General features: G+C 49.8%; 1 protein-coding gene across 6 annotated transcripts in view; it reads left to right on the top strand.

Moving 5' to 3' along the window:
- Positions 1-23,652, top strand: part of Klhl18 (kelch-like 18) — a 50,812-nt gene extending 27,160 nt beyond the window's left edge. For 2 of the 6 annotated variants that reach the window (XM_030244405.1, NM_001360306.1), the window contains 7 exons: positions 2,706-2,904; positions 10,520-10,680; positions 12,095-12,231; positions 13,330-13,567; positions 17,040-17,144; positions 19,521-19,632; positions 20,561-23,652. In XM_030244405.1, the coding sequence (XP_030100265.1) occupies positions 2,706-2,904; positions 10,520-10,680; positions 12,095-12,231; positions 13,330-13,567; positions 17,040-17,144; positions 19,521-19,632; positions 20,561-20,947 (1,339 nt within the window). In that variant the 3' untranslated portion in view covers positions 20,948-23,652. Of the gene's footprint in view, positions 1-2,705; positions 2,905-7,493; positions 7,581-10,519; positions 10,681-12,094; positions 12,232-13,329; positions 13,568-17,039; positions 18,884-19,520; positions 19,633-20,560 lie in introns of those variants that run through there. The other 4 variants (XM_030244406.1, NM_177771.5, XM_030244407.1 and 1 more) reach the window with 3 other exon arrangements.
- Positions 23,653-24,207: the final 555 nt, after the last annotated feature.

Below are 24,207 nucleotides of genomic sequence, written 5' to 3'. Positions count from 1 at the left end.
GTGCATTTGATGTTCTTCCAAGTCCAGTCTCCATGCTTAGCCTGATGATCAACGTGCCTTCCACCTGAGCCCTGTGCTCAAGAACATCATCCTCTCAGAGCTGACCTCCCCTTCCCACCCCACTCCACCAGTCCTGCCCACTGAGAGTGTGTGTGGCCCCTGGAGGGTCTCCACATCCTACCTATTTGATGCCCGTGGGCATCACTGAGCACTGTCATGTGCACACTGACACACAACTGTGGCAGTGATGCCTCAAATGTAGAGGTGCACCTCAGCTAGCTGCAGGGCAAATGGTTTCACCTTGAGGCCATGTGTTGCAGGTGGAAACCTTGCAGCTCCAGGACCAGCCTTGTCCCTGCCTTAGGACACTCTCTAGAGGAGGCTGGAGGGATACAAGCACACACACACACTCGCGCACGCGCACACACACACACACACACACACACACACACACACAAACGGATAATGACTTGCAGATGCAATGGGTGCTGCCAGTTGCTATTCTTTACACTTTCATCAGAGGACAACAGTGCCACCTAGGGGCTTTTGAGGTTATCGCTGCAACACCAGACGTTATCTGTCATAAGGCATTTTCTCTTCTAGATGCTGAGCCGCTGGACAAGGTGGCACACATCCTTAGTCCCAGCATCCAGGAGCAGGTGGGGCTGGATGAGGCCAACTTGGTCTACATATCACCTCTAGGTACATATGTAGTAGATTCTGAGGGATCCAATTCCCCAGCTCTCCTGTTTCCCTCCAGGCTACATAGACCCTCACTCAAACAACAACAAAGCCCAGCAGTTCCTTTTCTGTTTTAGATAGGTCTGCAATAGCGCAGCACGATACCCTGACAGTCTCCTTACGTGCAAAACTGAGCTGTCAGTGAAGCGGACGGCTGTGGAAGGAGCTAGTGAAAGACACAGGTCTCTGCTTCCTTCCTACCTCTATCCTGAGTGGGTGTCTCGCCTGTGAGGCCACTCTCTGCCATTCCCATCTGCGGCCTCGCAGGTTGCCTTCCCGTACTCCTTCCTGTGGGGTGGAGTAGCACAGCTCACTCAGGAAGGCACGACCAGTGCTCCATGTTATATCAAGCTGACCAAAGTACATGCAGCGGTCCTAACCTTTGGAGAGAGTGGGGAGGGGAGCAGAAGGCGCGAGCTCACCCTTGCCCCATCATCTGTGGGCTCCATTCAGCTCCCGGTGTGTGCGGTTGGGTGGATGGGCCCCAAGTGAGGCACCCGCTGTGGGAGCTCAGCTATCCTCATTGCCTTACACCAGCTTAACGTCTCTTAAGCGACACTTCTCCTCAGCTCAGCCCCCTGCTCCTTGCTGTCTAGTCTCGGCTGCTCCACGGGGATTTTGTTTCCTTGGCCTCAGAGAACCCACTGAGGAGCCAGATGTTGTCACTTGTGACTGTCATCGAAGCACTCGTGAGGCTGAAGCAAAAGCATGCCTCAAGTTTGAGGCCACTTCTTAGACCACATAGAGAGTTCCAGGGCAACCAAGACTCTAGAGGGGAACAGGAAAGCTGGGTAATTGGATCCCTCAGAGTCTACTCTGTCACAAAGACTGCAGAATCCTGCTCGGTTTGTTTGAGAGTAAGAAAGCAAATATAATAGGAACTTTAATAGCATCCAGCTTCATGCCAGGCACTGTGCTGAGTGCTTTTGCCTACATTCATTTTGTTTGTTCCATGCATGTGTGTGTCTGTGTGTGTGTGTGTGTGTGTGCCTGTGTGTTTCGTGTCCGTGCATGCATGTGTGTGTTTACATGAGTGCACACGTGCTATGTTGTACATCTGGAGATCAGAGGATAGCCACTGTGTGGGTCCCAGGGATTGAGCTGAGGTTCTTGTCAGGCTTTGCAACAGGCTCCTTCATCTACTATCTCACTGGTCTGAAAATGCTACTTTTAAATTTTACTTTTAATTTTATCTTCTGGTGTGTGCTTGTTGATGTTACTTATTTATTTGGAGAGGGGCATGCATGCCACACAAATGAATGGAGGTCAGAGAACAGCTTTCAGGGGTGTATGGAATCTCATTTCATATCGTTGAGGCAGGGTCCCTCTTGTTTCTGCTGCTGCTAAGAACTGAGTCTAGAACCCACTACAAAGCCCCATGTAGTGGTACACATTGGACATCCCAGCATGCCCACTGTGGGACTGGAGGCAGAGAAGAGAGACATGAAGGACATGGGCCAGCTTGCATGGAGTTCTGCTGTTGTTCCTAGGGTTTTGAACTCTTAGATCATGGAGCCTCCCTCTGCCTAAAAAAATGTGTAATGGTCCCTGAATAAAGGTGACTCTTCCATGCCTTTGGTGCCTTCCTAGTGCCTAAGAGGTGGACTCGTGCCCTGGATACTCAGAAAGCGCAGCATCTGGCTTGGTGACAAGGCATCCCAGTGTGTTCTCGCTGTCTTCTCATGTGACAGTTAGGTCATAGGACTTCCTGACAGTCCATTCCACTTTGACATGACAAGGCCACGCATGCCCCAGGAAACAAAGACTTAAGGCTAGCCCATCTAAGCCGATACCTTATGAAGATGGGTCATGGAAAATGGTACCTCACACCATAGGGAGTTTCTAACAATGCTGGGAACAAAATTTAGCTTTTGTCCCATGGCTGTACTCAAAACCATTTAGAAAATGACTGAAGATAGCACTATTCCTTCCTTTGATCCTTCTTTTTGCATCTCATGCCAAAGGCTTCACCCCAAAAATTGCCTGGGTGTGCGCCAGTTTGCCGAGACGATGATGTGTGCTGTGTTGTACGATGCAGCCAACAGCTTCATCCACCAGCACTTTGTAGAGGTGTCTCTGTCCGAAGAGTTCCTGGCCCTGCCCTTGGAAGACGTGCTTGAGCTGGTGTCCCGGGATGAGCTGAATGTGAAGTCAGAGGAGCAGGTCAGTGAGCGCAGCCACAGTCTGCACAGGCAGAGCACACACTCCTTCCTCCCTTCCGCCCATCCTTCCTCCTGTCCATCTTCCTCCTGTCCATCCTTCCTCCTGCCCATCCTTCCTCCTGTCCATCTTCCTCCTGTCCATCCTTCCTCCTGTCCATCTTCCTCCTGCCCATCTTCCTCCTGCCCATCTTTCCTCCTGTCCATCCTTCCTTCCATCCATCCTTCCTTCCATCCATCCTTCCTCCTGTCCATCCTTCCTTCCATCCATCCTTCCTCCTGTCCATCCTTTCTCCTGTCCATCTTCCTCCTGTCCATCCTTCCTCCTGTCCATCTTCCTCCTGCCCATCCTTCCTCCTGTCCATCCTTCCTTCCATCCATCATTCCTCCTGCCCATCCTTCCTCCTGTCCATCCTTCCTTCCATCCATCCTTCCTTTCATCCATCCTTCCTCCTGCCCATCCTTCCTCCTGTCCATCCTTCCTCCTGTCCATCCTTCCTTCTATCCATCCTTCCTTCCGCTCATCCTTCCTCCTGTCCATCCTTCCTTCCATCCATCCTTCCTCCTGTCCATCTTCCTCCTGTCCATCTTCCTCCTGTCCATCTTCCTCCTGTCCATCCTTCCTCCTTTCCGCCCTCTTCCTCCTTCCTTTTTCCTCCTCCCCTCCCTTCCTCTGCCAGTCCTTCCTCCTTCCCATCTTCCTCCTTCCCATCCTTCCTCCTGTCCTTCTTCCTCCTGCCCGTCTTTCCTCCTGTCCCTCCTTCCTTCCATCCATCCTTCCTTCCATCCATCCTTCCTCCTGTCCATCCTTCCTTCCATCCATCCTTCCTCCTGTCCATTCCTTTCTCCTGTCCGTCTTCCTCCTGTCCATCTTTCCTCCTCTCCCTCTTCCTCCTGCCCTCCTTCCTCTTATCCCCCCTCCTGTTTTCTCCCCCTTCCTCCTCCCTCCTTCCTCCTTCCTCCTTCCTTCCTCCTGGCCCATTCTTCCTCCTGTCCATCCTTCCTCCTGCCCATCCTTCCTCCTGTCCATCCTTCCATCCATCTTCCTCCTGTCCATCTTCCTCCTGTCCATCCTTCCTTCCATCCATCCTTCCTCCTGTCCATCTTCCTCCTATCCATCCTTCCTCCTGTCCATCCTTCCTCCTGCCCATCCTTCCTCCTGTCCATCCTTCCTCCTGTCCATCTTCTCTGTCCATCCTTCCTCTGCCATCCTTCTCTGTCCATCCTTCCATCCAATCTTCTCTGTCCATCTTCCTTCCTGTCCATCCTTCCTTCCATCCATCCTTCTTCCGGCCATTTTCTTCTGGCCAATCCTTCCTCCTGCCCATCCTTCCTTCTGCCCATCCTTCCTCCTGCCCATCCTTCCTCCTGTCCATCCTTCCTCCTGTCCATCCTTCCTTCTATCCATCCTTCCTTCCGCTCATCCTTCCTCCTGTCCATCCTTCCTTCCATCCATCCTTCCTCCTGTCCATCTTCCTCCTGTCCATCTTCCTCCTGTCCATCTTCCTCCTGTCCATCCTTCCTCCTGCCCATCCTTCCTCCTGTCCATCCTTCCTTCCATCCATCCTTCCTCCTGTCCATCTTCCTCCTGTCCATTCTTCCTCCTGTCCATCTTCCTCCTGTCCATCCTTCCTCCTGCCCATCCTTCCTCCTGTCCATCCTTCCTTCCATCCATCCTTCCTCCTGTCCATCTTCCTCCTGTCCATCCTTCCTCCTGTCCATCCTTCCTCCTGTCCATCCTTCCTCCTGCCCATCCTTCCTCCTGCCCATCCTTCCTCCTGTCCATCCTTCCTCCTGTCCATCCTTCCTCCTGTCCATCCATCCTTCCTTTCATCCATCCTTCCTCCTGCCCATCCTTCCTCCTGCCCATCCTTCCTCCTGCCCATCCTTCCTCCTGTCCATCCTTCCTCCTGTCCATCTTCCTCCTGCCCATCCTTCCTCCTGCCCATCTTCCTCGTGCCCATCTTTCCTCCTGTCCATCCTTCCTTCCATCCATCCTTCCTTCCATCCATCCTTCCTCCTGTCCATCGTTCCTTCCATCCATCCTTCCTCCTGTCCATCCTTTCTCCTGTCCATCTTCCTCCTGTCCATCCTTCCTCCTGTCCATCTTCCTCCTGCCCATCCTTCCTCCTGTCCATCCTTCCTTCCATCCATCATTCCTCCTGCCCATCCTTCCTCCTGTCCATCCTTCCTTCCATCCATCCTTCCTTTCATCCATCCTTCCTCCTGCCCATCCTTCCTCCTGTCCATCCTTCCTCCTGTCCATCCTTCCTTGTATCCATCCTTCCTTCCGCTCATCCTTCCTCCTGTCCATCCTTCCTTCCATCCATCCTTCCTCCTGTCCATCTTCCTCCTGTCCATCTTCCTCCTGTCCATCTTCCTCCTGTCCATCCTTCCTCCTGCCCATCCTTCCTCCTGTCCATCCTTCCTCCTGTCCATCTTCCTCCTGTCCATCTTCCTCCTGCCCATCCTTCCTTCTGTCCATCCTTCCTCCTGCCCATCCTTCCTCCTGTCCATCTTCCTCCTGCCCATCCTTCCTTCTGTCCATCCTTCCTCCTGTCCATCCTTCCATCCATCTTCCTCCTGTCCATATTCCTCCTGTCCATCCTTCCTCCTGTCCATCTTCCTCCTGCCCATCCTTCCTCCTGTCCATCCTTCCATCCATCTTCCTCCTGTCCATCTTCCTCCTGTCCATCCTTCCTTCCATCCATCCTTCCTCCTGTCCATCTTCCTCCTGCCCATCCTTCCTCCTGTCCATCCTTCCTCCTGCCCATCCTTCCTCCTGCCCATCCTTCCTCCTGTCCATCCTTCCATCCATCTTCCTCCTGTCCATCTTCCTCCTGTCCATCCTTCCTTCCATCCATCCTTCCTCCTGTCCATCTTCCTCCTGTCCATCTTCCTCCTGTCCATCCTTCCTCCTGCCCATCCTTCCTCCTGTCCATCTTTCCTCCTGTCCATCTTTCCTCCTGTCCATCCTTCCTTCCACCCTTTTTAAAAACAAACTATGAATATACAATTTTTATATATTTTTGGGTTTTATTATATGTATTTTTTAAAATCTTTCTTATATTTTATTATCTAAATGGTAGTATATTTATCAGCTACATTTCCCTTATTTTTAGAGCTTGAGTTAATTTTTTTTAAATTTAATGTATGAGTGTTCTGCCTGCTTGCATGCCTACCTGCCAAAAGAAAGCATCAAGTCACATTATAGATAGGTGTGAATGGCCATGTGGTTACTGGGAATTGAACTCAGAACCTCTGGAAGAACAGCCAGTACTCCTAACCACTGAGTGATCTCTCTCTAGCCCTCCAATATTTATCATTAAAAAAATAATTGGAAGCCGGGTGTGGTGGCGCACACCTTTGATCCCAGCACTCGGGAGGCAGAGGCAGGTGGATTTCTGAGTTCGAGGCCAGCCTGGTCTACAAAGTGAGTGCCAGGACAGCCAGGGTTACACAGAGAAACCCTTTCTTGAAAACCCCCCAAAAATAAAATAAAATAAAATAAAATAAAATAAAATAAAAATAATTGGGCTGGAGAGATGGCTCAGCAGTTAGGAGCACCGATTGCTCTCCCAGAGGTCCTGAGTTCAGTTCCCAGCAACCACATGGTGGCTCACAACCATCTGTAATGAGATCTGATGCCCTCTGCTGGTCTGTCCAAAGGTAACTAACGACAGTGTACTCACATACATGAAATAAATAAATCTTTTTTTTTTAATTAACCTGAAAATCAAGCACTTGAATTTAGAGGAAGTAGTGTTGTTTTTGTTAAGGCAAGACAAATTATCCATCGTTGACTTGTTGATGGACTTTCTAGAGAAATTATCCATCGTTGACTTGTTGATGGACTTTCTAGGAGAGGGAGAATGGATGATCCTAGAGGAATGGGGAAGCAGTGGCTGCGTGGTGTTCTGAAGTGAGAAGGATCATCTAAAGCAGCAGGGATTGGCAGTATCAGACAGGAGCAAAAAGCCATCTGCATCCCTAGCAGCCCAAGGGAGAGCCTGTGTGCACACAGGGAGATGCTAGGAGACATCTGTTATTGACATTTTTCTCTGGTTTGTTTCTGTCTTCTCAGTTGAGAGGGAGCCTGAGGGGAGAATATTAGAAATCTGGGGGAATGAAATATATGAGATGGACAGATGAGCCTGGGAGATTGAGAAGGGCAGAGAGATGGAGAGGGGCAGGGAGATGGGGCTGATGATTTGGCTTAAACGTAAAGTGCTCAGCTCCATGGGTGTTCTCTGTCAGTGTCGCATATTGGTGCAGGTATTGAATAAAAGGCACACTGAACTTGAAGAGCTGGACTTTAAAGGCTGGAGAGGTGGTCCAGTGGTTAAGCGTATCTGCTGTTCTTCCAGGGGACCCATGTCTGATTTCCTCATGTTGCAGGGCTTAAAACCACCTATAGCTCCAGGAAATCAGTCACCCTATCTGTCCTATGGGCACCCTACACACATGTGACACACACACTCACACACACTCACATACACACACATTAATTATTTAAAATAAATCTTTAAAAATATGCGGCCTTTATGAAATTAGCAGTGGTGGTGGTGTTTTGTTTTGTTTTGTTTTTTCTAGAGTGAGCATGTCCAAAGGAGGGAGGAGCTTGGCACAGGAATGGAGGACACCCATGTAGCCATCTCTAGAACACAGGTCAGCAGAGAGGTGAGGAACTAGAACAGATCTAGAGAGCTGACAGGGAGGAGGACCAGGCAATGTGAGAGGCAATCAGGGATTTCTGAGCTGGAAGAGGTGGAAGTGGTGTTGAAGTATGGGTGGACTTGAAACTCTGGAATCAGGGTCAGGCATGGGATCTACTTGGAGAGAGCTTGCCTACCATGAACAAAGCCCTCGATCCAGTTCCTAGTACCACATAAAGAAGACATGGCTGTGCACATTTGTAATCCCAGCACTGGAGACGAAGGCAGCAGACTTACAAGTTTATGCTTATCTTTAATTGTATAACAAGTTGGGACTGGGCATAGGCACAAATCTTTCATCTTAGCATGTGGGAGGCAGAGACAGGAGAATCTCTATGAGTTTAAGACCAGCCTGTTCCACATAGCAAGTTCCAGGTCAGCTACAAAGCAAGTTCCAGACTAGTTAAGTAGTGAGACTCTATCTCAAAAACAAGTTGGAAACTAGCCTGGGAAACACACACACACACACACACACACACACACACACACGCTCGCACACACAAACACATACACCTCGCTATGAAATTGGGAAGTTCTTGAAATCTGTTTATAACAACCATTTTGTATGGTGGCACTATTGGTAAAGCAAAGTAAAAGTCTTACCTTCTTGGAGTGGTCAAGAAAAATTAAAATAAAAGCAGATTGTTATCAGGCAGGGCAAGGAAGAGCAAAGGATGCACCTATCAGCAGAGGTGTAGTGTAAGTAGCCTTAGGAAGACAGTGTGCAGCAACCACACGGTGGCTCACAGCCATCTGAAAACAGCTACAGTGTACTTACATATAATAAATAAATAAATAAATAAATAAATAAATAAATAAATAAATTTTTTTAAAAAAGGAAGCTAGTGTGTGATGTTTGGGACAGTGTTGAGGGCTAGCAGTGAAGGACATTGCATGCACGGTAACAAGTTTGGTTCAGCAAACTCCTGGGGTCATCACTATTGCCTTTGATCCACTGAGAAGTCCAATAAAAATGTAGGATGTTTGTAGCCAAGAGCCGTAGCCTGGTTGAGTGGCTGAAGAGTTTGTTCTTCTAGACGGGGGACCTGAATTGGAATCCGTAGAGCCTACATTAAGCTAGGCACAGCAGTGACCTCCGGTGGGTCCCAGTACTCTTTTTGTAAAAGGGGAAGCAAAGACAGAAAGGTTCCAGGAAGCCTGTGGTCCAACTAGTCTGCTGTACACAGTTAGCAAACAACAAGATGGGAGAGGAGGGTTGTCACCCAAGGTTGTCCTCTGACCTCTATCCATGTGGTGCTGTGGCAAGCGTGTGCCGGGTGCATACAATGGGGGAGGGGAGGAGTTACTGCTGTGAATAGTGCCTGGTGGGGAGGACTGCGGATGAGAAAATAAAGAAGGCAGAAACCTGGGATTGAGGTTTTGCATAAACTGATAGCTTATGTCAAGCAAGTGTATTAAATAGTATAGCATTCTGCCGGGCAGTGGTGGCGCACGTCTTTAATCTCAGCACTCAGGAGGCAGAGGCTGGCAGATCTCTGAGCTCAAGGCCAGCCTGGACTACAGAGTGAGTTCCAAGACAGCCAGGGCTGTACTGAGAAACCCTGTCTCAAACAAACAAAAGAAGAATAGCATCTTGCATATTGTTTACAGCGGGGGGGGGGGGGGGGGGCGAATGGGCCACGGTCAGCAGGAAGCTAAGTCAGACAATGTGGCAAGAGAACACAGGATACCTCAGACACAGCTGCCTCAGGACTGATAACTGCAGTCTTTCATGGGGAAAAGGCGATTTCCCCAGGAACCAAAACCTTAATATGTGAGCCTGGCCCCAGCCCCATACTAGACCTTGCCAAGTCTGCCCCTGGGCAAGGACAGAGCTAGAGTTCTCTTTGTCCTTTCATTAGGGCTGTGAGAAATCTTGGATTCATCTAACTCCCAACACTAGGAGGCAGCCGTCGAGATGCTAACACAAACTCAGCTAAATTCCGTAACTATCTGAAGATAACCTGCCCCACCCTTAACTATTAGTGACAGGTAGAGAAGTGGCCCCTGAGCTTAGCAGCATGGACAGAGACTTAGAAGCACGGGATCCTAAGAACAGAATGTTTACCTCCTAGGTTCTTCCAGTAACCAATGTATCCTGGAGCAGCCCACGCGAGTTTATTTGAGTAGCAATCTGCGAGGCCTGAGGGGCTTCAACTGGTTATATTCTTGTGTTTGAAGGAATAAGGAAGGTTGCTAGGTGGACAGTGTAAACAGAGGAACTGGCCTGGCCTGGAATTTAGAGCTGGTTGGATGCAAGATCAACCAGGAAAAAGATGTTCTGTTGTGATGCGGAAAAGAATCGATAATGAAATCCAGGAAGCTTTCCAGTAACCCAGGCTTACATTACAGACCAGTGGACCTAAGCTTTCCGTGGTCTCGTGTGCCTGGAACTCTAGCACTTGGGAGCATCTTGAATCCTTTTAGGCCAGCCTGGGCTGCATCGTAAACTGTCTCAAAAACAAAAGACTAGGCCTAAGAGCATAGCTGGAGGAGTGTAAAGAAATCTGTGGATGGGCTGGAGAGATGGCTCAGCGGTTAAGGGCATCAACTGCTCTTCCAGAGGTCCCGAGTTCGAATCCTAGCAACCACAAGGTGGCTCACAACCATCTCTCATGAAATCTGATGCCCTCTCTGGTGTGTCTAAAAACAGAGATGTACTATCACTAGATAGGTAGGTAGGTAGGTAGGTAGGTAGGTAGGTAGGTAGGTAGGTAGGTAGGTAGATAGATAGATCTTAAAAAAAACAAAAACAAAAGAAAGCAGTGGATTGCAGACATGGGTGGGAGGAAAGCTGGATCGCCTGAGGACCTGCCTCAGTACAGGCAGTGGAAGAACTGAGAGCGAGGAGGCAGGAGCGTGGTCTCTGGGTAGCTGCAAGAGCATCTGCTCTTTGTCCCATAGGTTTTTGAAGCTGCATTGGCCTGGGTCAGGTATGACCGGGAGCAGAGGGGACCATGCCTGCCCGAGCTGCTGTCCAATATCCGCCTGCCTCTTTGCCGGCCCCAGTTCTTATCAGATCGAGTGCAGCAAGATGACCTGGTACGGTGCTGTCACAAATGCAGGTAAGTGTGGGTGGCCTTGTCCAGGACACGGCCCAGCAAAGAGGAGGAATTGGCCACCTGTCGTAGCTCAGGGGAGGAAGGATTTGGAGCAGGCAGTTAACTCACACATTGCTCACAAGCAGAGAGATGCCATGTAGGAGCAGAAGGGGCTTTTCTTCCCTAAGTTATCTATGTGTTCTTCAGCTTCATCCACTGAGAGTTATGAATGTACTCTGTGTATGCTGCCCACACTGGCAGCTGACTTGATAGTACAAATGGGGCTTCCCGGAGGCTCCCTGCCCTCTGCAATAAATTGTAGCTTGTGACTAGCCTCTGATGAGTGATGGGGGGGGGGGCTTGTATACCATTGTGTAGAGCTTCTGCCTAGAGCCACCAGCACAGGAGATGGGTTGTTAAGCAATTTAAACAAAGAAGGCCTGTCTTCCCAGTTGCTTGTTATAGCCACAATGCTGGGTTTTGGTTTTTTCCTTTACTGACAAGATTTTTACACATTGAGTTTCCCATGATTCCACCCCTAGTTGGGATCAGCAGGTTCCGGGAGTAAGCAGTGGCGTGGTACAGGGCTTTGTGATAGTATGTCAGGGAGCAAGAACTGTGTGGCTGGAGGGAGCCGGGGCCCTGTGACAAGCAGTCTGAAGGATAATATCGAGGCATACGAACTATTCTGTCAGCAGTAGGTAGCTAACAAAAGAAGGTTCTTAGAGAAAAGCAATGTAGTCTGTGGTTTGGAGGGGCTGGGGAGGGCAAGCCAGGGCCTGAGAAATCCATCTGGAGCACTTGACAGCAGTTGCCGAGGTGCAAGCAAGGGGTGATTGACAGGAGGGTGTGAGCCGTGGATGGTGATGGGCAGGAAGGAAGAGCTAGGTCTGAGTGCTGATAGGAAGTAGGCTGCTTGAGTTCCCCCAATGCTCCCATTTTAACTCCCACACTGTTTTTCAAAATCACATTTGGTTTGTGCCTGTTAGGAGGAGTTGCCCCGGTTGTCCTAGCTGAGACATCTTCACCTGGTGGTTCATTCACCTCGGAGCATTTCTCAGTAGCCTGTATCTCACCTGAGTTCCTGACACTAAACCTCACTGGGGATAGAACTCAGTAGTAGAGCATTCAGGCTTCTCTGTGGCCCTAGATTCACTCCCTAGCATGAGAGACAGACAGAGAGACAGAGACACACAGAGACAGAGACAGAGAGACAGAGAGAGAGACAGAGGCAGAGAGAGAGAGACAGAGAGACGGAGAGAGAGAGAGAGACCAAAAGAGACAGGTGGACAGACAGACAGACACTGGTAGACCAAATTTTCCACAAGACTTTTCCTAGATTCCCTACACTGAGATCTGGAGGAGCCAGGCCCATAAGTGTAAAGGTAGACCAAAATGAGAGGTGCCTCCTCTCCTAGCATCGTGCGCCTTATTCCAGGGACCTGGTCGATGAAGCAAAGGACTATCATCTGATGCCAGAGCGCCGGCCCCACCTGCCAGCTTTCAGGACTCGGCCCCGATGCTGCACGTCCATCGCTGGGCTCATCTACGCTGTGGGGGGCCTCAACTCAGCAGGTATCTTGCAGCTCCCCTTTGCAAAGCCCTTCCTAGAGTGAATGAAGAAACCCAGTCAAGCTAGCCTGGTTGTTCTGGTTCCTCCTCTTTATGCTGTTCTGTCTCCCGTCCTTATCTTAAGACACCAGAGAGTAGCCCTAGAGTAGGGCTTATTATGGATTCATAATATTGAATTGATGTCAATGCTAAAGGTGCCTTGAAGAATTAGGCTCTACAGTCTAGGGATGCTGAAACATCAGCAGCTCCATTACACACGGTATTACCCAGTACTTCAGAGCCTAAAGCAGGAGGGTCTGGAGTTTGAGGCCAGCCTGGGCTACAGTTATTGAGACTCTGCTTCCAAAAACAAAACAGTACAAAACCACCATTACCTATAGCTCTTGTACTATAGACAGTCACATTTCTAGGAAAGCCTCCTGGGGGGTCAGGGGGAAATTGACAGATCTGTTTTCAGTTAAGGTTAGGAAAGGTAGCTAGTGACCTTCTGCTTGTTAACAGCATAACCTAGAAAAGATAAGTCTTCAGAAACAAACACTGGATGTAACAAGGGCTTGGTCCACGCAAGCCACAGGGAAGATAATTGTCTGAGTTGCTAATCATGATCTGGGGAGGATGAGAGGGTTCCTGGGTTCTGTGGCTGCTCTTTACTGAGTTCTAAGTATGTTCTAGATCCATGCAGGGTGCTGTATCCATTATGTCATTTAACCCTCATGGCAGTTCTGGTAGCCTTTAACTTCACATCCAAAACAGCATGAGGACCCAATGCAGCCCGTCTGGTCATTAGATGAAGTGGCCGGTAGCACTGGGACCCATGCACTTGACTCTGGCATGCTTTCTGCATTGGGCAGACCATCCTGTGCATTTGCCCTCATTGTCGATTTCAAGCTTACCTGATTATGACTGAGAACTACTCTCATTAAAGAGCAAATGTTTCCCATCTGAGTCTAAAATCTTTATTATAGCTAGAGTTTTTAGTGGGCCCACTTACTCTGAGTAATTTGTGGGAAGAGCCAATAGGATTGAGTCAGATGTTCCGTATAGTCAATACCCAGTAGCTGTGAGCTAAACAAATGGTCTCATTTGTTTTAATTTGAGTAGCAAATTTTTATGCAGGTGATTCCCTGAATGTGGTGGAAGTGTTCGACCCTATCGCCAATCGCTGGGAAAAGTGCCATCCCATGACAACAGCCCGAAGCCGTGTGGGTGTGGCTGTGGTGAACGGGCTCCTCTATGCTATCGGGGGATATGATGGTCAGTTGCGGCTGAGCACCGTGGAGGCCTACAATCCTGAGACGGACACATGGACCCGAGTGGGGAGCATGAATAGCAAGCGAAGGTATTCTGGAAGCCAAGTGCAGGCTGAGCACACACTGAGCATCTGGGGAGCCCCATGTAGGGGCACATAATAAAGTAAATGCCTGGGAAGTCCTGCTGCCAGGCCAGCCACTGCCAGCACCTCCTGGGAGCAAGCCCCCATCTGCTTAAGCATAAAATACCTGCCTTGTCCTTTGAGGAACTTGGGGAGCCAAGACATGGACATGTTATGTAAGTGGCAGCTAAGGACTGAAAATGTGTGTAATGGAAGATTCCAGGAGGGCGAGAGACTAGACTGGAAGATCTGGGAAGAGGTGGGATTAAAGTTGAAGCCTGAAGGATAAGGAGTTTTAACCTCATTAGTAATGGAGGAAGCCCGGGGTGGTTTTCTCTGTGCTTGCTTTCTCGTGCCATACATACGCTCCCGCTGCCCCGGAAGCGCACACTCTCCAGACGTGAGCACGCGTGTATTCACGAGGTGGACTGAACTTGTACATCATCCAACATGGTCTAGCTATCCGTGTCTCCCACCGCTCGCCTGCTCATTTCCAGGATGAGAAGTATGGCTGGAGGACACCGTGGTAGTGCCCGAGTGTAACCCTCTTAGTCCAGAGATGATGGGCAGTGTCCTTCCTTACGTCAGGCATGCGCTGCAGTGGTAGGGGCCCACACTATTTAAAGGGTGTCAATCAGTCAGCCACAGCAGACGAGCAGTCACAAATGTTACTCTTCTGGCTCTCCTCATAGGGTCTGAGAAGGAAGGAAGGAAGCCCAAGGACCCTTGCACATTTAACCAGAACAGGTCTGCCTGTATGTTGAGTTTCTATGACTTGTACTCAATTTTAGGGAGGAGAATAATGTGCTGTTTTTAAAGGATACTTTGAAACCTACCAGCCACTTGCTCTTTAAAGGTATTTCTGTATAGTTCTCTGGCCTAGCCTTGGCCTCACAGGCCCATCCTCCTTGCCATACATCTGGTTCTCTACTTGGGAGATCACATGTCTGGGAAGGGGGAAAAGATGCCAAGTGATGGCACGTGTGGTGAGGCAGTGGTTAGCGTGGAGGGCTTTGACGCCCAGAGGCGATCCACGTTGAGCAGTACTGGCCTGAGCCGGAAGGCACCTGCTCAGCAGCAGGGAGGGCAGAGTTACAGAGTGCACAGAGGTCTGTGCGCATCCCTGTAGGGAGAAGCAGTGTATGCGCACGATGTGCTTCTTCCAAGGACGTTCCCAGAGTTCTCTCTTCCCCTCCCCACCTTTCTGTGTCTACCCTCTGCCTTTGTACAGTTTGCAGCTTTTTGTGAATGAGGGACCCCTTTCTCATATCCCAGCCACAGGTGGCTCTTTTACTTTGACAGCGTGTGTGTCCCTCTAGGAGACGTTCTGGCTTTGATGTCGGAGGGTTTGTTGTGTTATTTAAATGGGAGGAAAGTTCTCTGGGCATCCCTCTCCTTCGTGTGGCTAATGCCCTGGTATTAGCAATATGGGCCCAGTTCCATTTGTCCCTTTTAAATTACAGGTTCCCTTAAATGTTCTTAGTCACTTCTGTTCTGACATCCCGCATAGCTCTCCATCCTGCCAGTGACAGCTTCCTTTCTGCTCGCTTTCCATCTTTGTTTCTGGTACTGGATTGTTCCAGCCCATCCCTCTTACTTGACTGTTGTCTATGGTTTGGGAGCACCTCTTGATTCATTCTCCCATCATTGCTCACCTCCTGACTTAGCCGCCTTGTGCTTAGGACCAAGGCAGCAGCTCAGTGGTAGGAAGCTTGCTCTAACAAGAGCGAGGCCCGAGGTTCAATTCCCAATGTTATATACCAAGAAAAAGGAAATAGAGTTACTTCAGGTATGTTTCACATCCATGTCTAGGAGGGGGATCAATGCCTATTAAATTTGTCATTTTCCTAATGATCTTCCTTAAGACAAGGAAGATCTCCTCTTAGAGCAGGTTCAAAGGGCTGTTACTGTAGTTTGACTTGCTATGTATACTTGAAAAGTGGCAGTTTCCAGTTTTTAGTCTCTGTAGCATCAACACTTTGTCAGGCAGCTTGGCATTACCGCTTAAAGTCTCACAAGGTTTATATAGGGTTGAAGGTTATCTGTGCTTACCTAGACCCTGGGTAATCAGGATTTTAGGGAAGCTTATGTGTGGAACAGGGGACTCTGGGCTTGTGTTGTTTAGCTCTCAGGCATGTCTTCTCCAAGCAGCCTTGAGAAGAGCCCAGCAGGCCATGCTTACAGCAATTCTTCCTTGAAGGGTGATGCATAAGTGTATAACAAACAGAAGCTGGAATCTCCTCCACCAAGGCCAAGGAGGGGCTGTGCAGAGCCAGGAATCACAGAAGCACAGGCTAAACTACAAAGGAACTGAGTAGGAAGTCAGAGGCAACACACATACTACCTCATCTCATGGTGACACATGAGTACCCATCATCAGGAGTTTACCTCATCTCGTGGTGACACATGAGTACCCATCATCAGGAGTTTTGGCTGTTCATTTGTTACTTTTGCTTGTTTGATTGATTGATTTTTTTTTTTCTTAAAAAAAAAAAGGCTCTTGCTATGTAGCCCAGGCTGCTCTCTAACTTGAGCCCTCCCTGCCTCAGCCTCCTCAGCCCTGGGATTGCACCACCATGCCGAGCCTTTGTTCTCCACTCATAAAACCATTGTCTAAAACATTATGCCTTCTACATGGCTGATGAAACTCTGGTGAATGAATAGATGTGACATGTGTCCTAATAGAGAAGCCACTCTTGGAGCATGGGGTCAGAAGGTAGTAATTCTGAAAGTGTGTGACTGAACCCACAGTTAAATTAGGCTGAGGCCCTGGGTTTGCTAGGTGGGCCAAAGTGCTTACTATACAGACCTGATGAATTTGTGCTTAGTCCTAAGAACCCACAGTGGAAGGAGAGACCCAGCTCCCAGATGCTGTCCTCTGATCTCTGCACATGTGCACACGCATACACACACACATTAATAATAATACATTTTTATTCTTTCTTGTTATTTATATCTGTGTTGGAGTGTTTTGCTTTTATGTATATCTGTATAGCACATGCCTGTAGTTCTTTGGAAGAGCAGCCAGTACTCAACCTCTGAGCCATCTCTCCAGCCTAAAAGTAGTTTGGGGTAAATCAGGCTAGTCACGACGGTGTCACCTATAATCTCAGCAGTTGGAAAATGGAGGCAGGGGGATTAGGGGTGCAGGGCCATCCTCAGCTACATAAACAAGTGAATGAACTCATCCTGCCATGGGATGAGAGGTGAGCACTTCAGGCAGATCAAGGGCTGAATGCCTGAGGAGGAGAGAGCTCGTTGGGGGGGGGGGGGGGATCGGGGAGGAAGCAGGAGCAGAGGACCACTGAACAGATCTTTGTGGTCTGCCCTTACCTGGTTGTGTCCCTGGGATCGGGTCTGTTCTAGAAAAAGACAGTTGACAGATTAGTTTCTTAGCGTGTGTGAGAGGCTGCTGGGATGACCATTCTGTCTGTTTCAGTGCCATGGGGACAGTCGTGCTGGATGGACAGATCTACGTGTGTGGAGGCTATGACGGCAACTCCTCCCTCAACTCTGTGGAGACCTACTCACCTGAGACGGACAAGTAAGGCTGACTTATCCCCCTGCCTCAGCTTCTTGAGTGCTGAAATTACAGATAGAAACTATTATACTCGGCCTACCTTCCCCACCTCCAGGCCTTTGTGCTTGCCAGGCTTCCAGCCCCCCTCCCCCCACCCCCACTCCCACCTCTTGTTTAGTTTTGCTTTGCTTTGTTGGAGAAAAGGTCTCAACCTCAGGACTCTGATGAGCCACCTCAGCCACAGAGACATGCCGTGGCACGGAGCTTAAAGCTTCTCCTGGCTAGGAAGTGACTTAACAATACTTGCATGTAGTCGATGTCTACATCCTTGGCTAAATGTCAGACACGGTGATGCGCCCCTTTGATCCCTTTACTTGAAGGCAGAGGCAAGTGTGTCTCCGTGAGTTCAAAACCAGTCTGCTTTATGTAGTGCATTCTAGACTAGCCAAGGCTACAAAGCAGGACTTGGTCTCAAAAAAACAAAACAAAAAAATATATTTTTTAATTCCTTGTTTAAGTGAAATTTCATGGTTAAATTTCAAAAGAGCTAAAGCAATGGTGGTTCAATCCCAAGACTTGAGGTGGAGGCAGGAGGCTCAGGAGTTCGAGGTGACATGAACCCATTTCAAATAAACGAAAGGCTGAGATGTTTGGAAACACTTATTCCTTGGTCACGTCAGTCCACTGTACTGGAAGTGCAGGTGCAGATGCTCCTTAGAAGCAGATAAGGAGCATCTGCACAGCTTGTTCCACAGCAGTGAGGCCTGCTGTGAAGGACTGTGGGGTCAGAGAACCCCGGGCAGAGTTGGTATCTGTTTCTTCAGAGCCTTTGTCTTGCCACCACACATACGACATTGCAAAAGTTCTAGAAAATCTGGCGGTGAGGAATCCCGTTTAAACTTGCGTTCTCTGTAACACCCATTACAATCGTGTAGGATGCTTTTGTGGAACACTAGAAACACTGGCAATGCTGGCTGAATTACTCATTCTGGTGTTTGTATCCTCCCGTCTTAGATAACTGACTGAGCGGATGGGTTGAGCCAACTCATCAGCACATTCTAAAGCCAGTCTTCTGTTGCCTAGCAACTGACTGCAGCTCTTATCAAGTAGAAAGGAGGCTGGTCCTCCCTGGTGCTCCCTTTTGGTTATCCTCAGGTAGGCTGGTCCTCCCTGGTGCCTGCTTTTTTTTTTATCAGATTGACAGGTTCCTCCTAGCGCTCAGTTTGGTAGGCCATGAGCGCACTGTCACTGTCTTTCCTTGGAGGTCTGTGCTGTGTCTGGAGCTCTTATCATGGTGTGGGGAGCATTCATCACTCTAGGGCAGGGGCACAAGGTGGACTCACCAGACAGACAGTGAGGCTGAGGGGATGGCTTACGTTTATAAAATATTTGCCCTGCAAGAATGAATCCAAAAATGCCAGGCATGATAGTTCATGCTTATAGTCCTGGCTGAGAAGGTGGAGACAGGAGGATCCCTCAGAGCTTGCTGGCCTGCCAGTCTAGCTTAATAGATGAGCTCCAGGCCAGTAAGATCCTGTGTCTCAGCACTTGAGAGCTACAACAGGAGGACTCCAGTCCAAAGCCAGCCCGAGCTACAGAATGAGAGCCTTCCTCAGCAAACAAACAGAACCAGGCAGGATGGCACATGCCTTTAATTCCAGGACTAAGGAGGCAGAGGTAGAGGGTTCGAGGCTAGCCCTGTCTACAGAGTTCTAGGACAGCCAGGGCTACACAGGGCTACAGGTCTCAAAGAAAGAAAGAAAGAAAGAAAGAAAGAAAGAGAGAGAGAGAGAGAGGGAGGGAGGGAGGGAGGGAGGGAAGGAAGGAAGGAAGGAAGAAACCAAACAAAACCCACACTGAGGTACGTGTGCATTGCCTGAAAGAAGACAGTGAGAAACCACTTAAGGACGAGTTACAGCTGCAGGAAAAGCAATTCAACTCCCATTTCTGTGTGGGATTGAGATAAAGATGGCCTGAGGACAAGGCTGTAGCAATCATCTGGATGGGAAACCAGAGCCAGGCAAGTGGCTTTAGGAGTGGAAGCAATACCGACTAGGAGGTGAGCTAACCAGTACTGTGGACCACAGGAGTGCTGAGGGAGGGGGGTTCCAGTGGACACTCTCCGAAGTTTCATAAGCAGAGTAACTAGGTCTCATTAACAAGACCAAGGGATGCAAAGCGGCTGCAGCCCTGTGTGGCAAGTCTTGTTGGAATGTGCTGATTTCACGTGCCATACTGACTCGATGCATCTGAGACTTGGGGGAGAGACATAGCAGCAGGCAGTGCTGTCTGCAGGGGTAGAGGGAGAAGTGAGAAGATCTGAAACTCTCCAGACACAAGTTGTCTTGGCAGGTCAGGAACGCCAAACTCACACCCCTGCTCTTTTCACTGTTTCTGCAGGTGGACAGTGGTGACTCCGATGAGCTCAAACCGGAGTGCTGCTGGGGTGACAGTCTTTGAGGGCAGGATATATGTGTCAGGAGGCCACGATGGCTTGCAGATCTTCAGCAGTGTGAGTCTGGCCTCTCCTGGGTGACTTCCTCCATCCTTAGTTTTTTTTTTCTTCCAAATTCAGTCCTGGGATGGGGTGTAATCCAGTTGTATATTGCTTGTCTAGCATGCACAAGACCCTGGGTTCAATTCCCAACACTACACAAACAAAAAAGTTTCAACCCCGCCACTTCTGGGTAAAGGCATCTCCTGCATCCACTAAAATTCTTCACTTGAGGCTGGAGAGAGGCTCGGTGGTTAAGAGCCCTGGCCGCTCTTCCAGAGGTCCTAGGCTCAATTCCCAGCAACCACATGGTGGCTCACAACCATCTGTAATGGGATCTGGTTGTCTTCTTCTGTCATGCAGGCATACATGTAAATAGAGCAGTCATATACATAAGTAAATAAACCTTAAAAAACATTAAAACTCCAGACAGCCCATGTACACAAGGAAGTGTGGGGTGTAACCATCCTGAACTTACTCCATTCAGGTGTCCGTGGAATGCTGAAAAGCCTTTGAAAGCCCACTGCAGAGAAAGCCCAGGCATACGCCAGGAGTGAATGCCAGCAACTGTTCTTCTGGACACTGCTGGGCTCAGCAGCCATGCAGTAGCAGCTCCAGAGTCAGTCAGTACCAAGGCAGAAAGCGCTGGGGACAGTCGAGTGAGACAGTACTCTCCTTCCAGCTCCACCATCACCTAGAAACCTTTCCTTAGGAAAACCCTTTCTTCGTTTCCTTGCATGTGCCCAGAGGGTATCAGCTTAGTATAAGAGCAGGTGCACAGCTGTGAAGAGAGAGCATCAGAGCAAGGGTACACACTAACTGAACTCCCTGTTCCCAGTGTCTCCCAGGCTGGCACCGTGTAGGCTTCTGTGCCTTGGAGGGTCACCCCAAGGACCAGGCTTTGTTACTGACCGTGTTGTACCCGCACACTCTCTCCCCACTGCAGGTGGAACACTACAACCACCACACGGCCACCTGGCACCCGGCAGCCAGCATGCTCAACAAGCGCTGCCGACACGGAGCCGCCTCCCTGGGAAGCAAGATGTTTGTCTGTGGGGGCTATGATGGCTCTGGCTTCCTCAGTATTGCTGAGATGTACAGCTCTGTGGCAGACCAGTGGTGTCTCATAGTACCCATGCACACACGCCGGAGCCGGGTCTCCCTCGTGGCCAGCTGTGGGCGCCTCTATGCAGTGGGAGGTTACGATGGACAGTCAAACCTAAGCTCAGTGGAGATGTACGACCCAGAGACGGACCGCTGGACATTTATGGCCCCCATGGCATGCCACGAGGGGGGGGTTGGTGTGGGCTGCATCCCTCTTCTCACCATCTAAGGAGAGGATGGGACGTGGTGGGCTAGGGATCTGGTACAAGCATAGGCGCTTCCTTCCAGGGGAGAGTCCTCTCAGAAGAGGCAGTGGTGGACCAGAAGACGGGGTGTAATGTGAGCTTGCCAGAGGGACAGTTTTTCCAGGTGCTTAAGTCCTCTCTCACTGTGCTGCCCTTGTGACCTTAGGTTGTCAAGATGCACAGCACAGGACAGGAGTCCCTCTGGGGTCCCACAGCCAGTAACACGGAAGTGCTTTGCTGGTCCAGGCACACAGGCTCCATCCAAGCCCAGCGAACACCTGCTGCAGCACTGGCCCAGCTCCCCCTTGCCACAGGGAGCACTCATGGGCAGGAGGTCTTCCAGCCGAGCCTTCCCTTCTCCTGCAGCCCTGCTGTGGCCGCTTGGGAAGTGTGGGTAAAGCTGGGAGAGAAGGGACACCCTGGTGTTGTCACTGCCTGTGGTGGTGCAGCTACAGCAGCTAGCATGCTGCGAGTGCACGGGCTCTCCCTTCGACAGGGGCACAGAGGACTTGGCCCCTGTCTCCAGCAAGCAGGGAGAACAGAAGTCTTCCCCATGCCTGATTTTTTGGGAATCCAGTGAGGTCTTTCTCCACTTGTCCCCAAGAAACAGGAAGGGAATGGAGATGCTCGAGAGAAACTGGAGGAAATGGAAACAAGAAAATGTTGAAGAGAAACTGGAAGGAAAAGGCTTGAAGTGAACATTTTCCACAGGACGGAAACAGAAAAGACACTAAAAACAAACACACATTTACATGGAGAACCATCAACCATGACAACAGTGGTGTCCACTCCCACATTCGGATCCCAGGGTCCTACGTCCTCCTAAAGCAGTCGGGGTTTCCTCTGAATCCCACAGTGTGTCTGAAATCAGGACATTCTTGACTGACCTGTAGCAAGGTGCTCATGGGGTTTGGTCTCCTCACCCACGTCAGAGGACTTTTTAAATCATAGGCTTAGGGAGCGGGTTAAATTACTGCCACTCACCTCTGCCCGAGCTCCCAACTGTCACCCCATGGTTACCTCCCTACACCACCCAGCGCTCCCACAGATCCCCACTCCCACGTACATCCTTTCCCTTTTTGGCCAGCAAGAAACAACATGTCTGCCCAGATTCGCACTCACCCATCCACCATCCTTGAATAACTCTCCCTCATCACAACGCTTCCAGAGCACATTGACCATTTGTACCTCTAGGACCTAACCAGGGGCTTGCTCCTACCAGCCATGGACCAGCTTGGTCAGGTGACTCGTCTTCCCTGCCATTCCGCTATTTTCCATCCATTTGCCAACCCTGGGTGTCCGTCCACCTTCTCTCCAGCAAGATGGGCCTTTACATTCAAGCTACGAACGCTGGCGTCATGGTATAAAGGCTTACAAAGAAATGTCTTTTGCTGCTGCAAGGAAGAGATTTTCTATTTCTTCCCCTGATCTTGGCAAATGACCTCGTGAAGAGACTCAATGCTCCTCCTCCCTCTGGATGGGACCTTACCATAGCACAGAAGGACCCAGAGGGAGACTGTCTCTTACCAGTGCACTGGGCAGTGGGGCAGACCTTCAACTGCCGCTGCCAAAATCTGCTTTCCTAAAATCCTTCCAGTAGCGACGAGAAGGATATAATTGTTTCTAGCCCCAAACTGGGTCTTAGGGTCCGGTCTGTTCCACTGTCCACCTGATTGGTTTCTTGCCCTCTGCTGCCTGCCTGGATCGGCCTAGAAGACGGTTCAGGCGGCTCTGGGTGAAGCCTGCGGGGGCAGGGGGGTGGTCCCTTTCCCCAGACCATCAGGTTTCCCAGTGTGTGCAATTGCCATAGATTCAGAAGGAAGGACTCTTGTTCCCTGCAATGTAAAGAGCCGGGCCTCTGCTCTAAGCACTTGAAAATAATGTTTTTATCTTAAAAGACTGAACAATCTGGTAACTGATACATCTTAACTAGGCTCCCAGTGGAGCGCCAGCATTTCTTCCTGCCCCTCAGTTTGCCTGCTGAGGTAGACTCTAGGGGACTATGGGTCTTGGTTTCCTCTTAGTCCTATTAGGAGGGGTGTATCCACGCTCCTCTTATTAAGTCCTTCTGTGAATGTACTGCCCAGCCTCGACTGTGAAGGTGCTGAGAACCAGTCCGTGGGCTCCCAGGTGGGCCTCCTGGGTCCTCACGATGCAAGCAGACTGCATCCCTAGAGATGATACGCCATCTCCCCACCCCCCCCGCCACCCCACCCCGGCCTGCTGCTGCCAGGTTAACCTTCCTGCCTCCACTCCCACCTCCTAGTGTAGACAGTGTTTCCAAGAACCATCAAGTCAGTGTTTTGATCTAGGCTCTGAGCACACAAGCGAACAGAAACATTTTTATACTCCCCTGTCTGAGGGCGATGGCTGATCTGTCTCAGTGTCAGAACTGTAGGATCATGTGAGAACAGGCATCACCCAAGGACACTGGAAAGAATGTAGCAGGAGGTGGGTCCGACACGCCTGGTGGGCCATGGGGTCTGGCCACTGCACTTCCTCTTCTCCTCTCTCTCTGGGCTTCACCAGAGGTCACAAGCAGAAGAGAGCTGAAGCCCAGCCTCTGATGGAACTAAGTAGGAATCCTGACCCTCTTCACCCACAGCTATTTCACGGGAAACTTTTATTTATAGGACGCATGTCTTTTGTGTTGAGAAACCAAAGAGAAATAAAGAGAACACGCCTAATATTCTTGCAGTTTCCTGATTGTGTGTCGATGTGTGTAGGTGTGTGTGCAGAGGCCAGGGGTCGACATCAGGTGTCTTTCTTGAGTGCTTTCCACCTTAGATTTTGAAGCAGGATCGTTACTGAGCTTGAAGTTCATCCAATCCAAGTACTGAGATTGCAGGCTGTACACCGCCACATCCAGTGTTTTGTGTTGTCTCTTACCCTGGGCGCCCAAGATCAAATATTGGTCCTCAGGTTTACATAGCAACTACTTAACCAATTGAGTCAGCCCTCTCCTGACTTATTTTTAAATATTAGAAGTAAATTACATTTTTATTTGGTTTGCTTTAAAAGAAAAGTATAGCCGGGCGTGGTGGCGCACACCTTTAATCCCAGCACTTGGGAGGCAGAGGCTGGTGAATTTCTGAGTTCGAGGCCAGCCTGGTCTACAGAGTGAGTTCCAGGACAGCCAGGGCCACACAGAGAAACCCTGTCTCAAAAAACCAAAAAAAAAAAAAAAAAAAGTATATTGGACAAATTATAAATATTCCCATGAAAATAAGGGAAAAGCCAAATG

The sequence above is a fragment of the Mus musculus genome, chromosome 9, assembly GCF_000001635.26.
Source record: "Mus musculus strain C57BL/6J chromosome 9, GRCm38.p6 C57BL/6J".
Taxonomy (NCBI): Eukaryota; Metazoa; Chordata; class Mammalia; order Rodentia; family Muridae; genus Mus; species Mus musculus.
This window is presented reverse-complemented; position numbering and strand designations above follow the sequence as displayed.